The 24,118-nt window shown below is 44.8% G+C and overlaps 1 protein-coding gene across 7 annotated transcripts in view; it reads left to right on the top strand.

Annotated features, from left to right (window-relative positions):
• The window catches only part of TRIO (trio Rho guanine nucleotide exchange factor), a 255,311-nt gene that overhangs the window by 43,051 nt on the left and 188,142 nt on the right, over positions 1 to 24,118 (top strand). For 5 of the 7 annotated variants that reach the window (XM_081919102.1, XM_081919103.1, XM_081919104.1 and 2 more), the window contains exon 2: positions 21,352 to 21,426. In XM_081919102.1, the coding sequence (XP_081775228.1) occupies positions 21,352 to 21,426 (75 nt within the window). Of the gene's footprint in view, positions 1 to 4,575; positions 4,595 to 17,318; positions 17,337 to 21,351; positions 21,427 to 24,118 lie in introns of those variants that run through there. The other 2 variants (XM_081919106.1, XM_081919105.1) reach the window with 2 other exon arrangements.

Genomic DNA, 24,118 nt, shown 5'->3' with positions numbered 1-24,118 from the left:
CTCTTTCCTCTCATATGGACGGCATATTTGGGGGTCCTTTGAGTGATGATTTAACCTGCTTCCTTTCTGTTCCGACGTTGGGGGGGGGGCAAGAGGTGTGAATTTTGCTTCTCTTTGTGCTATTACAGTGGTACCTTGGGTTACGAGCTTAGTTCGTTCCGGAGGTCCGTTCTTAACCTGAAACCGTTCTTAACCTGAGGCGCGCGTTCTCTAATGGGGGCCTCCCGCTGCCACACGATTTCTGTTCTCCTCCTGGGGTTAAGTGTTCTTAACCTGAGGTACTACTTCTGGGTTAGCGGAGTTGGTAACCCAAAGTGTTTGTAACCCGAGGTACCACTGTTTTACACTTGACGGTAGCGTGCATATTTTGCTATAGTGAATTGGCTCTGCAATTTTGTGTTGTTGTGGATTAATGGCATCTGATCTTACACAGTGTCCTTAACTTTTCTATTCTGAGTCTTTTTCCATTGACAAAAAGGAAGGCCAGAGGTCAGGTTAAAGCAGCCATCGTATACAGTGCCCCAGACATTAGCAGTAGTATTGACACATAGCTTATGTTTGGTTCTGGACCATGTCCCCAATGTCTTGATTGTTGCTTTCCTTTTCCTCCTCTCCGATTGTTGGACATTTAGGTAGCTAGGTAGTTTTCCTTTTCATATGACCTGGCAGTTCAGCCTGGCTATAGTCATTCCGATGAGCAGGCATAGCTGCCAAAACTTCTTGTCTTGCCATAGTCCTATAGCATCACTGTGCAGTTTACCTGTTGCTTGGTAATGTTAGCTGTTGCCTCTTTTGAGTTAGGTCCACAATCCACTCTCTTTTATTGTGGGTAGAAGTACAGTGGTTCAGCAGTTTCCAGGTATTTGTATACTTTTGGAATTAGACATCTGCTTCCATTGTTTATGATCAAAGTTGTACTCTAGTCTTTTTTAAAAACATAAACAATAGCTCCTTATAGTAGGTCTGGTCTCCATTTTCACTGTAGTACAATTGCCAATAGCTTCCAGTATGGATGAGAGATGCTTTGGGCTGCATCCATTTATGACAACTTAATGGTCAACATCTTAAAAAGCAGAGACATCACCTTGCCAACAAAGGTCTGTATAGTTAAAGCTATGGTTTTCCCAGTAGTGATGTATGGAAGTGAGAGCTGGACCATAAAGAAGGCTGATCGCCGAAGAATTGATGCTTTTGAATTATGGTGCTGGAGGAGACTCTTGAGAGTCCCATGGACTGCAAGAAGATCCAAGCTCTCCATTCTGAAGGAAATCAGCCCTGAGTGCTCACTGGAAGGACAGATCCTGAAGCTGAGGCTCCAATACTTTGGCCACCTCATGAGCAGAGAAGACTCCCTGGAAAAGACCCTGATGTTGGGAAAGATTGAGGGCACAAGGAGAAGGGGACGACAAAGGACGAGATGGCTGGACAGTGTTCTCGAATCTACCAACATGATTTGACCAAACTGCGGGAGGCAGTGGAAGACAGGAGTGCCTGGCATGCTCTGGTCCATGGGGTCACGAAGAGCCGGACACAACTAAACAACAACAAGAGTTGGAACGGACCCTGGGGGTCATCTAGTCCAACCCCCCAGTGTTGCAGGAATCCGCATGTAACTCACAGGCTCCGCCACTGAGCAAAGTCCCCCATTGAAACACAAACAAGAGTGAATAAGTCTCGCTACTCACTGCTGCATTGGTCCTAAATGGATTCCATTTGGGAGACGTACCAACATAGGCAAACATTTGAGTTTGTTGGGTATGGGGCTCCCCAACAAGGCACCCTTTTCCTTCAGGATGTGACAAACATTTTTGCTTGGTTTGGGATCAGATTGCATTGCCTAAAAGGAAGGATTAAAAGAAGCTTTTTTAAGCAGTGCTGTACAAGTGAAAAATATGTTACCTTGGCACTATAGCAATGATTATTAGCTTGGTTAGGAGTTAGTATCAGGGTGCTTTTGAGCCCCAGAGAGAGTTCCTGGATTATCAGTTAACAGGAAAGAAAGCTTATGCAAGTTCCTGTGTGGCAGGTGGTATGGGATGGATTTCCCCCCTTAAAGTAAGGTGAAAAGATGCTCTTCTCAGACAGGAGTAATAAGCAAGCTCAGAAGAAGTTTTCTGCCCTTTCCAAGAGACGTTTTCAGCAGTCTTTCTTCCTGTTAAATGTTAATCCAGTGCCCCCAACAGACTGTGAACTTTCTGTGGGAACAAACCTAACCTCCTTCCTGGCTTTTGCGTGTTCCCCTTTTCTTCTCCGATGCTGCTGTGAGGAGGAGCTCAGCTGTTTCTCCCTCCATTTTTGATTAACCACAGTTTGTCCGAACCCAGAGAAACCATGGTTCACCTTAACTGCTGTTAGCGGAGACACGCTTATGAAACTGGCTTGTTTTCATGATGATTACCCACCGGTTGCGGCGCACCAAACTGCGCTTAATCTAAAGGAGGTGCTTCTGGTCTCCCTGGAGCCCTTTTAGAAGATGAAGAGGGGAACAGTTGAGCCTGGGATGGAGGCTCCATCGTTGTAATGCTGAACTATGGTTTAACATTTGCATCTGAAGGAAGCTGCCAGTGGGAGGCTTAGGGGTGGGGAGGGGAATATGGTTACAAAGCATTAGAATAGTAGGAAGCAAGCAGTGTTAGAAACTCAGGTGTAAAGCTAGAGGGCACATGGGTCCTTAAAACAAGGTCACAGTCACCAATACGGAATGTCTAGTTGCTGTTTTTGGGCAAGATTGTTTTCAAGTCTTATTTTTCAAAGGATGGACTGACTGCGATCGATTCTGAGTTAAACATCTGGCTAGCTCCGATGACAACCTTGAGCTAGGTTAAGAACTTTGAGAACTTAAGGAAGAAAAGTCACTTTATCCAGGGAGAGTCCACACAAATATTAGCCTATTCCTACCTCTTAATGGTAGGACACAGGTGGTGCTGTGGGTTAAACCCACAGTGCCTAGAACTTGCTGATCAGAAGGTCGGCGGTTCGAATCCCCGCGACGGGGTGAGCTTGGCCCCTACTCCTTCCGGTCCTCCTCTCTTGGTCAACGCCAGCTACCTGCTTCCAACAGCATGAACCAAGACATCCTTTGAACATAAAGAGAATCAGAGTTTCTCAGTTTTCTGAGAATTTTAGAAGGCCATATCCTCTCAGCACTAGTTTTGAATTTACAGAGTAGTAGCATAGTGAAATGCCCCGAGATGTAATGGGACGCAGGTGGTGCTACCGTCTAAACCACCAAGCCTCTTGGGCTTGCAGATCAGAAGATCGGCAGTTCGAATCCCCGCCATGGGGTGAGCTCCCGTTGCTCGGTCCCAGCTCCTGCCCACCTAGCAGTTCGAAAGCACATCAAAGTGCAAGTAGATAAATAGGTACCGCTCTGGCGGGAAGGTAAACGGCGTTTCCATGCGCTGCTGTGGTTCGCCAGAAGTGGCTAAGTCATGCTGGTCGCATGACCCGAAAGCTGTACGCCGGTTCCCTCTTGCAATAAAGCGAGATGAGCTCCGCAGCCCCAGAGTCGGTCACGACCGGACCTAATGGTCAGGGGTCTCTTTACCTTTACCTCTTAATGGCTCCACAGACCATTCAAAACGTAGGAATATTCTTCACAACTGTGAGCAAGGTATTGGGGTGGGGTGGGGATAAGTGACGACAAGCTGCAACAATTAACTACAGTGGCACCTCAGGTGAAGTACTTAATTCGTTCTGGAGGTCTGTTCTTAACCTGAAACTGTTCTTAACCTGAAGCACCACTTTAGCTAATGGGGCCTCCTGCTGCCGCCGTGCCGCCGGAGCACGATTTCTGTTCTCAACCTGAAGCAAAGTTCTTAACCCGAGGTACTATTTCTGGGTTAGCGGAGTCTGTAACCTGAAGCGTATGTAGCCCCAGGTACCACTGTATAACGTTCCCGGCTTCTGCTCAGGCCGCACAGAAGCAGCATTTTGGTTCCCGAAATGCATTCTGATAAAATATAGCTGATAGACTTCTACAGGATGTGTTGCTTGTGTGTGAAAACAGTCAAGATCCAGTGATTCCCAGGCATGCACCTCTAGATGCTGGAGACATCAGGTACCATTCTGGCACCTGGGCATCTTGGTCGCAGGTGGCCGATAGTCAGGTGTAAAAAGCGCCTGGCTAATTTCAAACACCATTAGGAGCTGATAATTTACAAAGTAATTTACAAAGCTGACAGTTGTGGCTGTCCTCACTTATAGTCAGGGCTGCTGTGGCTTTCCTCCCTCTCTTTGCTGTGGAGCGGGTCATTCACATATTTTTAGAAGAGAGCTATATTTCTATCTATCGATCTGTTATTATAGCTGTAACTCTTGACCTAGTGCCTAGCAGACAAAGGTCTCCAGACATTTATGGTTGCTGATGATAACCTAAGAGGTACAAACAGAGGCAAAACGGTGTGAAAGTTTTGCAGTAGGAATGGTTCATAACGCCTGTGTGTGTGTGTGTGGTGCATTCACTCGTGAATAACGCAGGAAAATGCACACAGACTATTTCATCTCCAGACAGTGCTTTGCGTAGCAGAGGTGGATCTTAAGAAACTAGCACAGACCATGCAGACCTTATAAGAGCCACATGGTTAAACAAAAGGTAAGCGCTGCATTTTTATACTGATGAGAGGGCTGATTTGTGTGTTCTCTGAGCAGGGAGCTGGCTACAGCCGGCTGAATTCAGGCAGGCAGCAAGAGCTTGGAAAAAATGGGTGTTCCCTTAGTGTGGCTTATGTCACTAGTGTTCGCCACTGGACAGAGCGCTGACTTAATAGGCAAAGCACAATGTGAGTGAAGCAGCTGGCTGGGCTGAGCAACAAAGGGAGTTGCCACCAGTTTTTGTGTGTGTGTTTTTTTAATGCACATCTGGGGAAAAGAGTGTTTAGTGCAGTGGAGTTGCCTCGCCCTTAGGAAGGAAATTTGTTTTTTTGCTTTTAATGACAAATGGAAAAGGGAGTGACCTTCCTGTCCTCCGTTTACAAAACCCCACCCTTTGAATTTGTCCAGAAATCAGGTTGCCGTCCCAATTTTGCTTTGAGTTTAATGCCATCTGTGGCTTCTTGCTTGAGGTTTTTAAAAGCAGGTTTCATCAGATTGCTTTGTTTGGGGTGGGAGAGGGAAAAACAGGTGTGTGTTTTTTTTGTGAGCTGAGTTCTTTCTGACATCTGGAAGCCCACGTAAAAAGAGGGGGATCAGGGCAAGGTGGAGATCTCTCTCTTTATTTTATTTTGTGACATTTTCAGCTCCAAAGGTAGGAGGAGGCAGGTGATAACTGCAGGAGCAGAAAGAGGCAAAGCATCTCCATCTGGCTGGGTGCTTTTGGTTTGAGCGTATTCACTGGCTCAGCTCTGCAAAGCGATGATGTAATCCGTTCTGCTGCAAGCGCTGCTGACTGTGGGTAGATGTTCTGTTGCTGCATTTTGCACGGATACCCGTGGCATTGTGCTGCTTCATTATCCAGAGTGGTTTCTGAGCTATCGTAAAAGGCGGCAGGTAGATTTTTGCCCCTTTCCCTTTGGAGTTTTGAATGATCTCCAGCATTGCGTTGCCTCTGAATTCTAGCAGGGCTGTGTTTGCTTATTAGAGAGGCGAGGGTTATCCCATGTCCTCACAACTTGGAATCTTTGGGACATCTGCCTGGGGAATGGATACTGCCCTTATCCTCGGCTTTAGGGTGAGGCGGGGGAAGAAAGATGGGTTGCTCATAGCAACCACTTGCCTACATAAAAAGTGCATTTTTTTTCTCTTTTGTGTGTAGCTCATTTTTCTTGGGATCTGAAAACATGTCACATATGGGTTTACTGCAGGAAAATCATGGATTTTTTAAAAAAAATTGCAATAAAAATGTGTTTTTCTTTTAACCAATGCATTTTTTATGGGGATTCAGATGGTGCCTTTTGAGATAGGGATATTGGGGTGGTAATTTTCCAGGAGTGGTTTGAAAGGAATTCTGCAGTTTAGCACCAAACCTTTGTGCACAAATGCACAGCAACCAAAACTCTCCAAATCGGAGCGGAGGGAAGCAAAAAACTGATAAGAAGGAAGATGAGCTAGCGCAAAATGAGCAAATTGGGGGAAGAGTTCAAGCATCAAATTGGGTTTCTTTAGAATTGAAATCGGGGTGGAGGGCTCCTTAACACAGTTACATGATTGTGCTTCTCTTACTCAGTTTTGCAATTGCTCTTAACCATTCTCAATATCACTTTCAGTAGGGTGGGTTTTTCCTAAAGCATTATATGGGGGAGTTGGCGTTTCTCCAGCAGAGCTGGCACACTGACTTAGAATCAAAGAGTTGGACCTGAGGGTCATCTAGTCCAACCCTCTGCAATGCATGCATTTCAGCACATGGTCTCCCATCCAATTTGAAACCATACCGGACCCTGCTTAGCTTTGCAAACGTGCTAGCGGTTTTATCGCTGCACCGCTTTTGGTGGTTTTATAAAAATCTGACAATGCTTCAACCTTCCCCTAGTCAAAAAAAGACAGGATGCTTTCCTTTGGCCCTTATGACAGAAATAAGTTTTTAATTGTTTGGACAGTGTCTGGTGAAACTTCATAAGCAGGGAGCGGCATGGCCAGCAAGCTTTCTAGTGATTGGAGAATGAGATGTTATTGTCCACCTTAGGACTTAAAGGTAAAGGTACCCCTGCCCGTACGGGCCAGTCTTGACAGACTCTGGGGTTTTGCGCCCATCTCACTTAAGAGGCCAGGGACCAGCGCTGTCCGGAGACACTTCCGGGTCACGTGGCCAGCATGACAAAGCTGCATCTGGCGAGCCAGCGCAGCACACAGAAACGCCGTTTACCTTCCCGCCAGTAAGCGGTCCCTATTTATCTACTTGCACCCGGGGGTGCTTTCAAACTGCTAGGTTGGCAGGCGCTGGGACCGAGCAACGGGAGCTCACCCCGCCACGGGGATTCGAACCGCCGACCTTTCGATCGGCAAGCCCTAGGCGCTGAGGCTTTTACCCACAGCGCCACCCGCGTCCCATCACCTTAGGACTTAGAGACGTATAAAAGAAAATCACAAAAACTAGGAGGGTAGTAATTTACACTATTCATTGTTGCAGAACTGCACTCTTCTTGGTGTGGAATTCCAGGAGCACACAGCCCTGATGATTGGGAAAGGATTGCCAGTTATGTAGCTGGAGGTCACATAAGAAACATTTATAGTTAGAATTTGAACTCATGAATTTATGAAGTGTGGTGTTTATAATTATCTGGGTTGCTGTGTTTTGAAGTTGGAGCAAACATGGACCCCTGACACCTGATTCATCCCCTTCAGATGCTCCAAAATTTTAGTTATGTGTCAAGTAGGATTTAACTTGTTCACCCAAGACCCAGTCCCTTGCACTATTCTCCACAAAAATTTCACCTAGAACTATAACTCCACTTCTTCAATATCCCGTAATCTTTGACCTGTTGATGTGTTTGCAATTTCTTTTTTTTAAATAATATTTTTATTAAATTTTCAACAAAAACAAACACAACAACCACCACAAACAAAGAAAAATATACACAAAAACAATATCAAATCCATAAAATGAGATTCTCTTGGACTTCCCTCTCCCCTATTGTTAATCATTTCCTCCTGCATCTTTTATGATAATCCAAAATCCTTTACCTCTCCATTGTGTCCAAAATTCACTATCAAACTACAAAATTCACCATTTTCAAGTGGACCACCCGGGATTGCTGGCTGCCAGGACTCTTGCAATGATTGCTGGGCTGGGTGGACCTTAATCTGACCCGTTGAGGAACTCTTTATCATGGTAACAAAGAAAGCATGTGAAGGAACATTTAACACTGATTACCGTATTTTTCGCTCTATAACACGCACCCGACCATAACACGCACATAGTTTTTAGAGGAGGAAAATCTGTAGGCACGCCACCCGTAGGCATTCCCTCCATAACACACACAGACATTTCCCCTTACTTTCTAGGAGGAAAAAAGTGAGTGTTACGGTGCAAAAAATACTGTAGTTGTGCCTTCAGTACTTCGTTGTTGTTGACATCCATCAGTCTTAAGAGGGTGCCTCCAAGGGTGAGGTCAAACCACTAGATTGGCAGTACTGAAGTGACCTTCCATGGTACGCAAGGCTGATCAGTGTGTCTGGAGGTCCTGGGATGCCCAGATGGCAAGGTCCTTCTCTCTGCCTCGCTGATGTGGTCCGCAGGAAAGCAGAACAACATGTTTGGCCCCTGCTTGGCTGCAGGAGTTGCCAGAAGGGGGCATGGGGGCATCGTATTAGGGATTCCACTCTGGATTTGTGTATGATTTACTCCCTATCTTCTCCGGAAGATATCCTACAAGGCGACAGAGGTTTACTTTACTACTAAGGGATAAGAAAATAAGAAGAAAAGGTAAAAAGGTAAAGGACCCCTGGCCGGTTAAGTCCAGTCAAAGGCAACTATGGGGTTGTGGTGCTCATCTCGCTTTCAGGCCAAGGGAGCCAGTGTTTGTCCACAGACAGCTTTACAGACCACGTGGCCAGCAGGACTAAACCACCTCTAGTGCAACAGGACACCATGACGGAAACCACAACGCACAGAAATGGTGTTTACCTTCCTGCTGCAGCGCTACCTATTTATCTACTTGCACTGGTGTGCTTTCAAACTGCTAGGTTGGCAGGAGCAGGGACTGAGCAACGGGAGCTCACCCTGTCACAGGGATTCGAACCGCCGACCTTCTGATCAGCAAGCCCAAGAGGCTCAGTGGTTTAGATGGTAGCGTCCCATTACATCTTGGGGTATTTCACTATGCTACTGCTCTGTAAATTCAAAACTAGTGCTGAGAGGATATGGCCTTCTAAAATTCTCAGAAAACTGAGAAACTCTGATTCTCTTTATGTTCAAAGGAACTCTGTCTTGGTTCATATGTTGGAAGAAGGTAGCTGGCGTTGACCAAGAGAGGAGGATCGGAAGGAGTAGGGGCCATTCTCATTGTTTCCCTTGCCCATATTTAGATGAAATTAAGACTATTAGGATGCGGGTGGCACTGTGGGTTAAACCACAGAGCCTAGGACTTGCCGATCAGAAGGTCACGGTTCCAATCCCTGCGACGGGGTGAGCTCCCATTGTTCGGTCCCTGCTCCTGCCCACCTAGCAGTTTGAAAGCACGTCAAAGTGCAAGTAGATAAATAGGTACCGCTCCAGCGGGAAGGTAAACGGCGTTTCCGTGCGCTGCTCTGGTTCACCAGAAGTGGCTTAGCCATGCTGGCCACATGACCTGGAAGCTGTACGCTGACTCCCTTGGCTAGTAAAGCGAGATGAGCGCTGCAACCCCAGAGTCGTTTGTGACTGGACCTAATGGCCAGGGGTCGCTTTACCTTGTAAGACTATTATAACTGGATCTAGTTTGCTGGATCCAGATTTCTCCACCTTCTTACCTGGTAAAATGGGAGCTGCAGTTTCGCTGATTATTATCCAGGGGATGACTGACAATCCTCAAAAGTTTGGTAGGGGCTTGAAAGAGAACAATTTTTTTAAATTGCCAAGATTTTCTGGTAAATGTCAAATGCATTGGTAGTTTCTGGGGGTTTGACGGTGAAAAGGACTGACTGCAAAACTGAGGAGTGGGCTGGCTCTATTTTTGGGTGGGTGGCTTCCCCCCCCCCAACCCTCCCTCTAATCCGTCTGTGGCCCACCAACCTGTTTTCCAGCTAAGGTAATATTTAAAAGGCTCTGTGTATCTACTTCATAGTGGGTGGAATTTTGTGTGCCTTTTATACAATCTGGAACCAAATGATCTCATCCTAGTCAGATGCTGCATTACGAGAAAGCATGCTTTTATCCTGACTTTCAGATGAGCTAGGATTATTTTAAATATTATGCTTGGTGGGGTTTTTTGTTGTTGCTTTTGGCAGTAGTGGTCTCCTTGGCTTTTTTTTTCCTCAAGAAGAGTTGGAATGCATCCCAAGTTTGGATTGACTTGCATGTTACGTTACGTTAATTTGTTTGAGGTCGAGATGGCATCATTCACTCAGATGGCACAGTTTAGTCTTGGTTTTCTCTTGTATAAATCACGAATTTGGAATGACTGACTCTCTGCAGCGATGCTCCTTAGGAAGGAAAGTGGGCAATAAATCAGCATTTGGGGCCGTTCTGTGGACTTATCTTTACATTGTGGCGATTACAGTAATTGACTGATAACAGGAAAGTGTGATGCTGTGGTCCCAGTGCTACTGGTAAGCTGAGCATTTCCTCTCGCTAAAGCAAGCAGGTTTGCAACTTCAAAACTCCTAATGTTGATCTGGCCATTGCTGATTGGTTTGCACAGCCAGCAAGCTAGAAATAATATAAAGGGCAATATGGCGGCATACTCAACTGCTAGAAACTACAGTCCTTTGATATCAAAGTGGGGAGGAGATTCACAGGAACTGCGTGTACCAGGCTTCCTCACACTTGGCCCTCCAGATGTTTTTGGCCTACAACTCCCATGATCCCTAGCTAGCAGGACCAGTGGTCAGGGGTAATGGGAATTGTGGAGGGCCAAGTTTGAGGAACCCTGTCGTGTATGGTGCAATATCCTCATTGCACATAAATAAGAACACCATGCATTTAGACAATGCATATTCAGCTCCAGGAAAAGCAGAATGTATAATTTTTTAAGCACAGTGGGGTAATTTTACATCCTCACTTTGCATAATCCTGGTTTTGGTAGCTCTGGGGAGATGCAAGGAACTGTGCCAAGATGCTTGCCTCTTCCCTCCACCCTTCCATGTGTGTTTCATCCTAAAGTTTTTGTATTTTGCTCCATTTGTAAAGCGGGCACGTATGTGCTGTGCCATTGGCTCTTGCTTAAATATGGTGGGTCAGTCAAGACCAGAGTCAGATGGGAAGTGAAGATTCTGTCCATAACAGAATCTTCATCCGAACCAGCAGCCTATTGGAGCTAGCGATTCTTTGCAGATTCAACCTTGCTGCTGAATATAAACCTGGCTAGTTCTGATTAAGAGACATCTTGTTAACAGCTGCCTAAAGGTTATCTCCTCCACCCTATCCCTTTGGCTCTCCAACTTTGACTCCAATTCTTGTGTGGAGCCAGGGCAGCCGTCCCAAGTTGCCATCTCTCTCTTTTTGCTTAGGAAAGCTTGCCTTGCCTGTAGATTCCTGTCCCCCTTGTTGATTCTTCCTTTCCTGCTATCACTGCTACTTTCTCTTCCCTGCTGGCCACACCTAGTCTCCTTCTAGTCAAGCTTGTGGCTATGTGTTGAATACAAGTTGTGTAATAGTCACACTGAGTACTAGTAAATGGAACTATATATGGCAGCAGGAATGCAGGCTCCTGGAGGTTTTTGTCATCAGAAAAAAACTGCTTCAACCCAACCTAACAATATGCTGGACTAACTTTGAGCCTGATCCTCAAAGTGTGATACTGATAGCTACTTGTATGCAAACTAAGTTGCTGCGCTTCTGTGGCTTTTGTGACTCTTGAAGGAGTTTGGGCTGTAGTATCAAAGTTCAAACACCAGTTACACCATCACCACTTTATGTCCTCTAAGAGTCTAGGTAGCTGAAATTGTTTAAAGAGTTTGGGGAATAAAGGCAGCCAAGCAAATTAAAACTTTTTTTAAAAAACAGAGAAATTAACTGATTAAGAAATCCAATTAATCATATTTTCCAATCCCTTGTCCCCGATGTTCCTTCTCCGCCGCATCACCATCAAAAATGAAGATGGGAAAAAAAGGCTGGGGAAAAAAAAGACTTTTCTGGCATGAGTATTCCAGAGTTGGTTTCTGTTAGGGCTGGTTAACAGGCAGAAGACGACTTTGGGTGCCCCAAGAAAATTTGCAGTGGTTATTTGTCCTTCCCTTTTTCAAGTTTTAAATTACTGTACTTTTCCGTGTATACATACTTTTTAAATAAAAAAGTATGTTAAAAATTTGGGGTCGTCTTATACATGGATTGTCAGTGGCTACTTGGTGTGCTATTGGTGACTTTGTCAAGGTCTTGTGTTGATTGGCTGTCGCTGCGGCAATAGGGCGGGCGATTGGTGGCTTCTGCCGGCGCGGGGACAGACGATAGGTGGGTTTTGAGACATGTATCAGTGGCAGTGTAGGTCAGGCTGGTGAGCGATTTTTGGCAATCCCCCCTAAAAACCCTCAACAAATCTGGGCCACCCCTGCAAGAAAAAGCTCAACAATGCTGAGCAATCTCCCCCTATTTTCTTAATTTGGAGTCCCCCCCCAAATAGGGGGGGGGTTTATACACGGCGACGTGTTATACAAGGAAAAATACGGTAAATCGTTCAAATTCAACCGAGCATATCGGATCCAGTCCATACCATCTACTCTCAAGAGTATGTTATTGAAAATGCACCGACAGAGCACCCAGGATGGTGATCTGTATGGCTATCTCTATGTAGCTTCTTTGGAGTGGTTGGACATTTACCAGAGAAGGTTGTAAGGTGGGGGTATGAGTTCAGTCCCAGATCCAGAGTGGTGAGTAAAATTAGGAAGTGCTTAACTGGAGTTCGCAAGAAGCCCCTGCAAAGATCTCATAGAATCCATCCATGATAAATTGGAAAAAAATGTTTAAAAGTACTTTTCCAAAAAAACTGCACCAACCCAGAGTCCTTTTCATTGGGGCTAATTCAGACTGAAATTTCCAGGTGCCAAAGAAGGTTATTTATGTATGTTATTACTGCGGCCCATGTTTTGTTAGCCCAGAATGGAAAACAAGCAAGGTCCCAACTAAAGAAGAACATTGGCAACTTAAGCTGACAGAATATGCGCAGCTTGCAGACTTAACATACAGAATAATTCTCATGGGGATCTGGTGGCCACTATGAGAACAGGGTGCTGGACCACTAGGCTCTTTTGGGTGTTTTTGTTTTATTGTGAAGTGGGGACACTGCCCTCCATTAGGGCATCACTGTCAAGATGCTCAGTGAACTGATACAAAAATAGGGCATGACTTTTCTAGATGGTTCAATAAATTCAGTATTTGGTGAAACTCCCAAGTATTGTTCTTAAAGGCTTTCTCCTAGTCTTCTTCTTAGGTTAGTCTTGTTTCATACCATTATTGCAGCTTGTAAAGGTAAAGGACCCCTGGATGGTTAAGTCCTGTCAAAGGCGACTATGGGGTTGTGGTGCTCATCTCGCTTTCAGGCCGAGGGAGCCGGCGTTTGTCCACAGACAGCTTTTCGGATCATGTAGCATGAGTAAACCACTTCTAGTGCAACGGAACACCACAACGGAAGCCAGAGCACACAGAAACGCCGTTTACCTTCCCGCCACAGCACTACCTATTTGTCTACTTGCACTGGTGTGCTTTCGAACTGCTAGGTTGGCAGGAGCTGGGACCAAGCAACGGGAGCTCACTCCGTCACGGGGATTGGAACTGCCAACCTTCCAATCCGCAAGCCCCAGGCTCAGTGGTTTAGACCACAGCGCCACTCACACTTATACCCAACAGTGAACTGATTAGGGTTGCCAGATTTCTAGAAGTAAAATGGAGCTTTTGGGGGGAAATGAAATTCAAAGTTGTTGAACTTTTTTAAGGAAAAAATTCTGGATGTATGGCAACCCCTGTACTGATGGGATATTAAGAATTACAGTGTTAGTGGCTCACCTCTGAAAGGTACATCGGATTAGCATTGATTTCATATATCTAAAGGAGATTATAGCTTTATAGATCTTAACCTTTTCCTTTTAGTTGTCTGAAAAGCTTTGAAGACCACCACAGATGGGTTAAATATTTTTGCTGATAGTTTTAGTTGCTATGGCGTGGCTGCACATGCATGGGTGCCGCATTCATTCACATAAAACAACAACAGGAGATTCATCTATGTAGGTGAAGGATGTATGCTTGAGTTTGGCCACTGAAATACTTCATTAGCGGAACGGAAATGTTAGTTCATTGATTATATTTCTATCCTGGTTTTTGCAGGTGGGCAGCGAGTTTGCCTCTCAGAACGGCTTATGACAATCCAAGCGCTAAAATGCATCTTAAAAAATTATAAAATACCCAACAGTAGTAGCAAATCAACAGTAATAAAAGAGGAAAGATTGGGATCTGACTGGTTTAAAACAGTGGAGATAAATGTTCATCTGCTGTGAGTTCTTGGACATCACAGAATGGTTTCTCTGCTTTTTCAGGCTTGGCTTCTTAGGGGATCCTCATTTTGAGCATCGGCTCATCTGTCTTTCAGCGGAAGTGACTAGTATTTCAGAGAGTTGAGTGTAGCACCCTTGAAGTACACCTGGCTTGAGAGCAGTACATGTGAGTCTAGGAGTCTTGGTTGACCACAAACTTGACATGAGCCAACAGTGTGACGCGGCAGCTAAAAAAGCCCATGCAATTCTGAGCTGCATCAATAGGAGTATAGCATCTAGATCAAGGGAAGTAATAGTGCCACTGTATTCTGCTCTGGTCAGACCTCACCTGGAGTACTGTGTCCAGTTCTGGGCACCACAGTTCAAGAAGGACACTGACAAACTGGAACGTGTCCAGAGGAGGGCAACCAAAATGGTCAAAGGCCTGGAAACGATGCCTTATGAGGAACGGCTAAGGGAGCTGGGCATGTTTAGCCTGGAGAAGAGGAGGTTAAGGGGTGATATGATAGCCATGTTCAAATATATAAAAGGATGTCACATAGAGGAGGGAGAAAGGTTGTTTTCTGCTGCTCCAGAGAAGCGGACACGGAGCAATGGATCCAAACAACAAGAAAGAAGATTCCACCTAAACATTAGGAAGAACTTCCTGACAGTAAGAGCTGTTTGACAGTGGAATTTGCTGCCAAGGAGTGTGGTGGAGTCTCCTTCTTTGGAGGTCTTTAAGCAGAGGCTTGACAACCATATGTCAGGAGTGCTCTGATAGTGTTTCCTGCTTGGCAGGGGGTTGGACTTGATGGCCCTTCTGGTCTCTTCCAACTCTATGATTCTATGATTCTAAGTATAGCTTCTCAATTGCAATTGCACCTTTCTTCTCTGAAATAGAGATTTGACATGAGATGTGATGAGTAAGTTTTAGAAATGAGTCCTTGGAAAGTGCATGCAGTCATACCTCAGGTTAAAGACGCTTCAGGTTGAGCTTTTTCAGGTTGCGTCCTGTGGCGACTCGGAAGTAACGGAACGGGTTACTTCCGGGTTTCGCCGCTCATGCTTGCGCAGACGCTCAAAATGATGCCATGCGCAGAAGCAGCAAATCGTGACACGCGCAGACACGGGTTGCATTCTGCTCAGGTTGCAAATGGGGCTCCGGAACGGATCCCGTTTGCAACCAGAGGTACCACTGTAGTTCAAAAAGCAGCCAGACCCCTGAAATGGAGGGTAGAGGAAAAGCCCATGCACAGTTGTTGTTGTTGTTTTTAAAAAAAACAAAACAAAACCAGAGGCCAGTCCATCTAGTGTAGGCATAGGCAAACTCGGCCCACCAGATGTTTTGGGACTACAGCTCCCATCATCCCTGACCGCTGGTCCTGTTAGCTAGGGATGATGGGAGTTGTAGTCCCAAAACATCTGGAGGGCCGACTTTGCCTATGCCCGATCTAGTGCCTAGAGTGGATTGCTGCTTCCCTGCTCTTTTTGTTCCTCCAAACTTTGGGCTTGGGAGGACAGTTTTGCAGGTGATGGAACTTGAAAGAGGAGAAGCCAGCCAAAGGGGTGAAAAACAAACAGGATATATGCTATAATATTGTATGGGAGCAGAACAAAAACATCTGTAAAGTGATGGGCAAGGAGATTATCCATGCTTCCTCCAGGTGCTTCCCTGTGCTCAAATCCTCCTGAGATGGCAAGGCAAATGGACAAAAGAATTATTATTTTCTTGGACTTTTATGTCCAATAACATTACTGTTGTGATATATGGACACAGTGTGTAGAGCGAAGCTTAGAGGGCAGTTTATTCCATTTTCACGACTTTTCCCCAGCCTAGCTGTTAAGTTCCTCGTTGTATTTGAGGTTTCACGTGACGTAAAAGCCACTTCTGGAACTGTAGTGCTCATTTCCTTGTTACTTGCTTCCAGAAGCAACCCATTTGCAAATAGTACAGACATGCGTGCTAAACATATTCCACTGTAGTTGCAGATAAAATGTGGAAATTGGAATAAACTGGCATGTGAATGCAGCCTTAGAAAATACTGGCTGGAGAGGCTGCACTGCATTGTAGGACTCTCTTAGCCAAATCTTTTGCAGGATGCTTAAGGAACTATTATACCTGCATTTAATGGTAGATAAGAATGTCGTACTAGAATGTTGAAATTGCTTATAGAGAACAGATATGGGTGTATGAAGGAATACTTTTTGTGATTTTTAAAAATGTACGTGATGTTCAAGGTTATATGCATTGAACAGCTCAGGACCGCAATACCTCCTCTTTCCATATGAACCTACCTGGACCCTGAGATCATCTTCTGTGTGTGCCTCCTTTGTGTGCCTCCTCCTCAAGAGGTCCAGTGGGTGGCAACAAGAGAACGGGGCCTTCTCTGCAGTGGCTCCCCGTCTGTGGAATGTTCCCCCAGGGAAGTTCGCCTGGTGCCTTCATTATACACCTTTAGGCGCCAAGCAAAAACATTCCTTTTTAACCAGGCCTTTGGTTGATCTGATTGACATCCTATGCCCTTTTAAAATATGTTTTTTTTGTGAGGAGGGGCTATTGGGTTGTTGTTTTTATTTTGATTGTATATTTTGTGGTTTTATATTCTGATTTTGTTCTGGGAACCGCCCTGAGACCTCCCCTCCTTGGGTATAGGATGGTATATAAATTCAATAAATAATAATAAAATGGTAACGAAGTGGGGACGAAGTATCAAATAAGATCAAACAAAGTTTGGATCGTTTACGGGGGGCGTGTTGCCTAAAAGTATTATTCCTTGCCTACAGTGGGGTTTATTATCTTGGCTATTTATAGCGGAGAGTTTGTTATCTGTGACATTTGTGGTTTGCGAGGATAAACAGAAAAGAAGCATTGCAAAAATGGGCTGTTCTCGCCACACTCGTGAAGCAAATTAGTTGTTTCATTGTTCCTGCGGAAATCTTGTGGCCCTGTTAAATTCAGGCTTGTCAAAGCATAAACGACGGTGCTTTGTTAGGTCAGGTAGGAACGACGTGAAGCCCAGTTTGTGAATCGATACGGTTCAAGCGTCTGCACGGAATAATGAGAGAATAATTTCCCTCCCGTGTGCTGCGTGCAGGCGGGATTCAAATAAGGGAGCTCTTTCTGAGCTCCCCAGCTCGGATCTCGGCTGCGCTGCCTTGCTCTCTTGCAAATCCGGCGAATACTGCAGGCATTGCAGTGGCAGCAGGGGCTGCAGACTGCCCTGATTTTGAAAAGATGACATCATCTCTATTAATGTGCGGTGCTGAGGTTGCTGGAGGGAGGGATGCCGAGCCAGTGTGTGAGTAGAGATGGATGCAGATATTTATGGATCTGTACACGCATGCAGCAATTTTCAGAAACCCTCCTTGTTCAGACCTCAGCTATAGATGTTCTGGGGTTATTTACTTTAAAAAAAAACAACCTTGTAAATGGCTGGTGCTTGGCGTGAATTTCATGGCACACTTAGAGGGGGGAAAGAGGCACAATTTGTTTCTGGGTAAAGAACCAACAATGAAATGCGGACTACTTTATTTGGTAATTGTTCCTGCTCACCTGGGCTGGAATCCATGCTGGAGGGAATCATTTTAAGGCAACCTTTTAAAAGACATGGAGTGTTGATATATTTATTTTATTGTTGGAATTTAATGAAAGGGCATCCACAAAACCACCCCCTCCTTTCCCCTTCAGCATGTGTAGGACATGTTAATTTGGCCATAAATGGGTATTCTTGTATTTTATTAAGGCATTCCTCCAGAGTTGGCAGATACTGATTTCTTTGGATATCTGGAATAAACGAGCTATATATTTAAAAAGGGGTGGATGGGGACCGGGACTTGCATGCTTTTACCAAATGTAAAAAGCTGGTCAGAAGAATTGCCCACAAAAATGCAAGTATGGAAAAGCTGCTCCCTCTCAGAACAAAGGAAGCTGAGAGGGGGAATGGAATTAACAGGTAACACTGAGAGTAATGCAGAAGGGAGGAGAGAGGTGTGTAGATTTAAAGCTCGTTGGTTTGCAACTCCAGATAGTTGGGTGGAAGGTCTGAAGGCTAGGGGATGGTGCAGATGAAGCATTTGTGTGTGTCCCCCCCCCCCAATGATTTTCAAAGTATTTCCAGCGGAAAAGTCTGAAATTCTTTTGTGTGTTGCATAAACGTATGTCATTCTGGGGTACAGTGGTACCTCGGGTTAAGAACTTAATCCGTTCTGGAGGTCCTTTCTTAACCTGAAACTGTTCTTAGCCTGAGGTACTGTGGGTTAAACCACAGAGCCTAGGGCTTGCCGATCAGAAGGTCGGCGGTTCGAATCCCCGCGACAGGGTGAGCTCCCGTTGCTCGGTCCCTGCTCCTACCAACCTAGCAGTTTGAAAGCACGTCAAAGTGCAAGTAGATAAATAGGTACCGCTCTGGCGGGAAGGTAAACAGCGTTTCTGGGTGCTGCTCTGGTTTGCCAGAAGCGGCTTAGTCATGCTGGCCACATGACCCGGAAGCTGTACGCTGGCTCCCTCGGCCAATAAAGTGAGATGAGCGCTGCAACCCCAGAGTCGGTCACGCCTGGATCTAATGGTCAGGGGTCCCTTTACGTTTTACCTGTACATGTGGGAACCTCCCAGGCTCCTTTGCTCACCATTTCAGGGCACCTGGAATGTGAGAGGCAACGCCTCATAAAAGATATTACACGGTGCAGGATTATTCGTGAACAGCAGCTTCATACAAAGTCAGTCTGGATGGATCAATTTTAAATCATCGGCAATTTCCATCCGCTTCTCGCATTTCCAAACTCATACATTATTCCAACAAGCATGAGTACTAATTGGCCGCTAGAAGAGTTGAAAACTATTTTCTTGCAGCTAAATAAAGCATGGGTAGCTACCAAGGAGCATAATTCGGAACATCTGGCCGTGTTGCCCGTTTCCCTTTTGTGCCTTGGAATGAATGTGTGTTGGAATTGATGAATTGATATAGAATGATGCTGTTGCTATGCAAGCACTCGCCCCATCATGGGTGAGGCCTTGTGCAGGGCTCAGGCCGGCAGCTATAAGACAGCCGAGCTTTGATGTTGCTTTGACGGAGCAGCAGTCCTCTCCTTGTTGCCAGCTCCACCTTTACTGAAAGGTGTCCCTTCAGTTAGAGGAGCCCAGCTTGCTCCAGCAGTCATGTATGTTAACAGAGTGAGGGAGATCCTGGTGGCAGTGGGGCTTCTAAGATGGAGTTCTCTGAGGGATGGCAGTGTGACATCCTTGGGCCAGAGGGGTGCACTAATATCATAGGCTCAACTCGCAGATGTGGCCGCCGAGATCATATAACACTGGTCCTGAAAGATCTTCATTGGCTCCCAGTAGGTTTCCAAGCACAATTCAAAGTGCTGACTTTCAAAGCCCTAAACAGCCTCGGCCTAGTATACCTTTAAAAAAAAAAAATTAATTTTCCAACACAATTATACATTTTTATCCAAATTTTAACAAAATAACCTCGGCCTAGTATACCTGAAGGAGCGTCTCCACCCCCATCGCTCAGCCCGGACACTGAGGTCCAGCTCTGAGGGCCTTCTGAATGTTCCCTCCCTGCGAGAAGTGAGGTTACAGGGAACCAGGCAGAGGGCCTTCTTGGTAGTGGCGCCCGCCCTGTGGAACGCCCTCCCATCAGATGTCAAGGAAAGAAACAACTACAGTGGTACCTCTAGTTGCGTTCCGCTCTTGTTACGAACTTTCAGCTTACGAACACAGCAAACCTAGAAGTGTTTACTTCCTGGTTTGCCACGCACACATGTGCAGAAGCGATCTGCACGCTTCGTGCATGCGCAGAAGCGCTCGGTTGTGCCGCACACATGCACGGAAGAGGTGCTCTAGTTGCGGACTTTTTGGGGTGTGAATGGCACTCCAAAACGGAATAAGTCCACAACTAGAGGTACCAGTGTACTTGGCTTTTAGAAGACATCTGAAGGCAGCCCTGTTTAGGGAAGTTTTTAATGTTTGATATTTTATTGTGTTTTTAATACTCCGTTGGCAGCTGCCCAGAGTGGCTGGGGAGGCCCAGCCAGATGGGAGGGGTATAAATAATTCATCATCATCATCATCATCATCATCATCATCATCATCATCGGGATTGCCCCCATTAGTCCTTAGTTTCATTCCCTGAAGAAAGGCAGTCTGCTTCCAGGATCATGACATGCACATTAGCTTACAAAATAGGTGAACTGTACAACCTTACCACCAAACAAATTAACAAGCAAGCAGAGGTTTTAAAAAGCAAATTACACAACAGAAGATTGAAGGCGATGGGATTGCACTCTCCTCGCCTTCCCTGGCTTTAGTTTATCCTGCCAGCCGTAACCAGCACTGTTTGTTTACGGAAGTAAATGTGAGATTAAGAGGTTGTGTTTTGCCATTCTATAGGTATCTAAGGACACTAAGCAAGATCACTTACTCGCACACTAAAGGACCGAAAGTTTGCATGAGGAAAGGCTGTTGGTTAACTGGGCAGTATAATGTGCCTGTCGTGAAAAATAAAATGTCCACGTTGTTTTGGATAATGATTTTAATCAATTATCTGCACTTTCTGGAAACAGTTGAAGACATTTTGTTCTGACAAGCTTACCCAGCTGGATAAAAGAGTTTTTACCACCAGGGTTTTAGTCTTGCTTTAAATATACTTGTGTTTTAACTGTTATTAATTATCTTACCTGTAAATTGCATTGAAAAGGTGATTTATAAGGGAATTAATAAATGTAATTATAATAATAAATAACAATTTTGCAGCCTACCCTGAAGAGTGTCACACTGTCTTCGTTGGTGTTTAGCTCCTATTAAGTGTGTTTTTGGATTGCAGCCTAAATATTTGCAGCACAATGATAAATACGTGGCAATACTTATTGTGTCATACTTATAGTGCTTGACCTCTCGGCTCATATTTTGGACCTGTTTATGTTCTCTTACGGGCTTTTAACTCAAATATATGTGAGAGGATAATGGACTCAGATTTAAGATTTTATAACTGCAGTTGTTAGAGTATGCTTTTTTGCATGTAGATGACATTTAAACTAAGCTGGTTTTTTAAAAATCTGATTTTAGGGCTGCTGTTCTACTACAGCTGCATTGAATAGGGTAGAGTTTTTCATGGGGAACTGTCCAATAAGCAGTCTTCTTCGCTCTCCGCAGTGTAATATGAAATGGTACAATCCATAAAAAAGCTATACCATGAAATGCTATAGTCCCAGAAACTTTTGTCTTTGTTGAATATGTATAGCTCAGTTCTCTTCTGGGAAACGCATATTGATTTTAAAGCCAAATAACCTCCATTTTATTTATTTCTTCAGGATTTCGTAAAAATGATGAAATGAAAGCTATGGAAGTCCTGCCAATCTTGAAGGAGAAAGTTGCATACCTGTCAGGTAAGGCGATGCATTTTGTGTACAACCCTGATCTGTATTTCATGGATATTTATTCAGTGCTCACCAGCAACACAATGTTGTCCATTTTTACTCAGCAGTCAGGCTCAGTTGGGTTAGTTGAATTTACCTGCATGGGAACGTGTGTTGGGCTTGCAGTCTAGGACATCCTATCTAACAAATATTATTTGTCTTTCTTTGTTTTGAGGTAGGGGGTGCATTCCAAATACTCATTTAAGAGTGGATCACTCCTGCATAAAATTGCTCAGGAATTTTTAACTTAAAAAAAGGATATATATTTTTTGTTTCTCCCGATATATATACTCCATAGAGCTACCTCTGAGAATGTCCATTTGGGGTAGCCATTAGGGTTTTAGACTGGAACCTGGGAGACCAGGGTTTGAATCCCCACTCAGCCACTGGGTGACCCAGAGCTTGTCTGGGTATCTCAGCCTAACCCTATGGGGAAACACCATCTTGAGCTCCTTAGAGGAAAAGAAGGGTGTAAATGTAATGAACTGTTCTTCATTCCTCTGAATCTTCTCTTTTTAAGAGAGGTTAATAGGACAGTCTCTTCTGTATTCATTTGTTGCCTTGGGCTTATTAATCCAAGAGCCAGGTGAGACATCCTAAACAGTTTCTGATGGGTTTGCCTTACTGGTAAAAAAGAAAGAAAAAGGTTAAGGACCCTTGGAAAGTTAAAGTCCAGTCAAAGGTGACTACGGGGTTGCGATGCTCATCTTGCTTCCAGGCCGAGTGAGCCAGCGTTTGTCCACAGAGAGCTTTCTGGGTCATGTGGCCAGCATGACTAAACCGCTTCTGGCACAACAGGACACCGTGATGGAAACCAGAGCTCACGGAAACGCTGTTTACCTTCCCACCACAGCAGTACCTATTTATCTACTTGCACTGGTGTGCTTTCGAACTGCTAGGTTGCCAGGAGCTGGGACAGAGCAACGGGAGCTCACCCTGTTGCGGGGATTCGAACCGCCGACCTTCTGATCAGCAAGGTTCAGTGGTTTACACCACAGCACCACCCACGTCTACCTGAAGCTGTTATGACATTTCAAAACAGGCTAGTTTCTAAATCTGTGGAAGAGCGGGAACTGAAAGCCAGCTGGTGAAAGAATCGGACCCTAAACATCGAAATGAGCTTTCTACGGCCCCATACGTCGCTAGGTAGCTTTCCAGAGAGCAGCATGCAATGTGCTTTAATGGTTTGCGGCTGTTAAATAGACTACGTCTGTGACATTCTTTCAAGTTTAAACACTTTAAAAGCTGTTGGGATTATCGTGGAGCAGTCTTTTTGCCCACAATCCCTAAGCAACTGACTACTTAAAAGGATGTGTTCTGCCTCCCAGCTCTGTTTGGTTTAGCGGTGTGAAATTGCAGAATGCAAAAAAAAGGGTTTTAACTCTGTCCTATCGCCGCGGCCCAGATTTGCTTGAAAAACCCACTTGCTGGGCTCAAAACAGCACCCTCCCCTTTGACGCATCCCAACAAAAAATAAATGCGAATTCTGCTTATATTATATTATTGTGCTTATAGGAATACATTTAGCGCTGTATAATGCTTTTCAAACTTGGAAATATCTGGTTTGGGTCTCATCTTAGCCATAAGTAGCCTGAGGAAAATTCCAAATCTGAGTTATGAGGATAATTATTCTGATTAGAGACATGAAGCTCCTTTTTTGAAAGGGGGGGATGCAAAAAATAAATAAATAGGGAACCCCCCCTTCCCCTAAAAACTGAAAAATGTTGGACTATGACATATGAAAGGGTAGAGAAGCTTGTTTCAGTCTGGGCAAGCCTTCAGTTGTATTATTATTATTATTATTATTATTATTATTATTATTATTATTATTATTATTACTGCCCTTCATCTGAGAATAACAGGGTGGCAGGGTGGTTTACAATAATACACAACAAAGTAACAAAACCAGTAAGACCCTGCCACACACACAATTTAAAAGGACATAGATTGTGTCAATAGCCAAAGGCCTGAGACAAGAGGAGTCCTAGAAATCCATGATTAATATAACAAATCTGAAGAAGGAGAAACTGAACGATAGCTGAGGAAAGGGGACTGATAATATTTCATGTAGTATTCATTGAGTCTTGGTGTCCCCCCTTTCTTCGCAGCTCTTTTTATGGAAATAAGTGCTTTATTTCTGCTTGACACTTAGCTCATGGTGCCCAAGGTTAGTAAGGGTCACGTGTTCCATGTTCTGCCACCGTGAGCAACGGCCCCGACACGAGTTACCACCTTTTAGTGGAGGAGAAACAATAGAGAAGATTTCTGAGATCCCAAATTCAAGCATGATTTATCTGACCGTTGCGCAAGAGCCCAGAAAAGCACTGACGCCGTAAGTCAAGACACACACACTCCCTCCCAACCCCATAACTGTACTTGGGGGGGAACTCAGAACCTTCAAAGTGCTACATGATCAAAGTTAGCTCCATACCCCAAGTTTGCGGCTGGCAGTGGGGTATCCGATTTGTAGACATTTTGAGTGTTAGGAATATGGTTCCGTCTTTCTCGGTTTCTAAAAGTCAAGGTGGCGTATAATAGCCATTTTTGTTGACCTTTGTTTTACTCCAGACACTGCTTGTGTGTTGGTTAGGACAAGCCTAGACTTGTATGGGCCCTCAAAGTGTGAGATAGAAATTTCTCTATAAATAAGTCAGTCAATCAG

This window comes from Podarcis melisellensis (assembly GCF_964234715.1).
Source record: "Podarcis melisellensis genome assembly, chromosome: 7".
Classification (NCBI taxonomy): domain Eukaryota; kingdom Metazoa; phylum Chordata; class Lepidosauria; order Squamata; family Lacertidae; genus Podarcis; species Podarcis melisellensis.
This window is presented reverse-complemented; position numbering and strand designations above follow the sequence as displayed.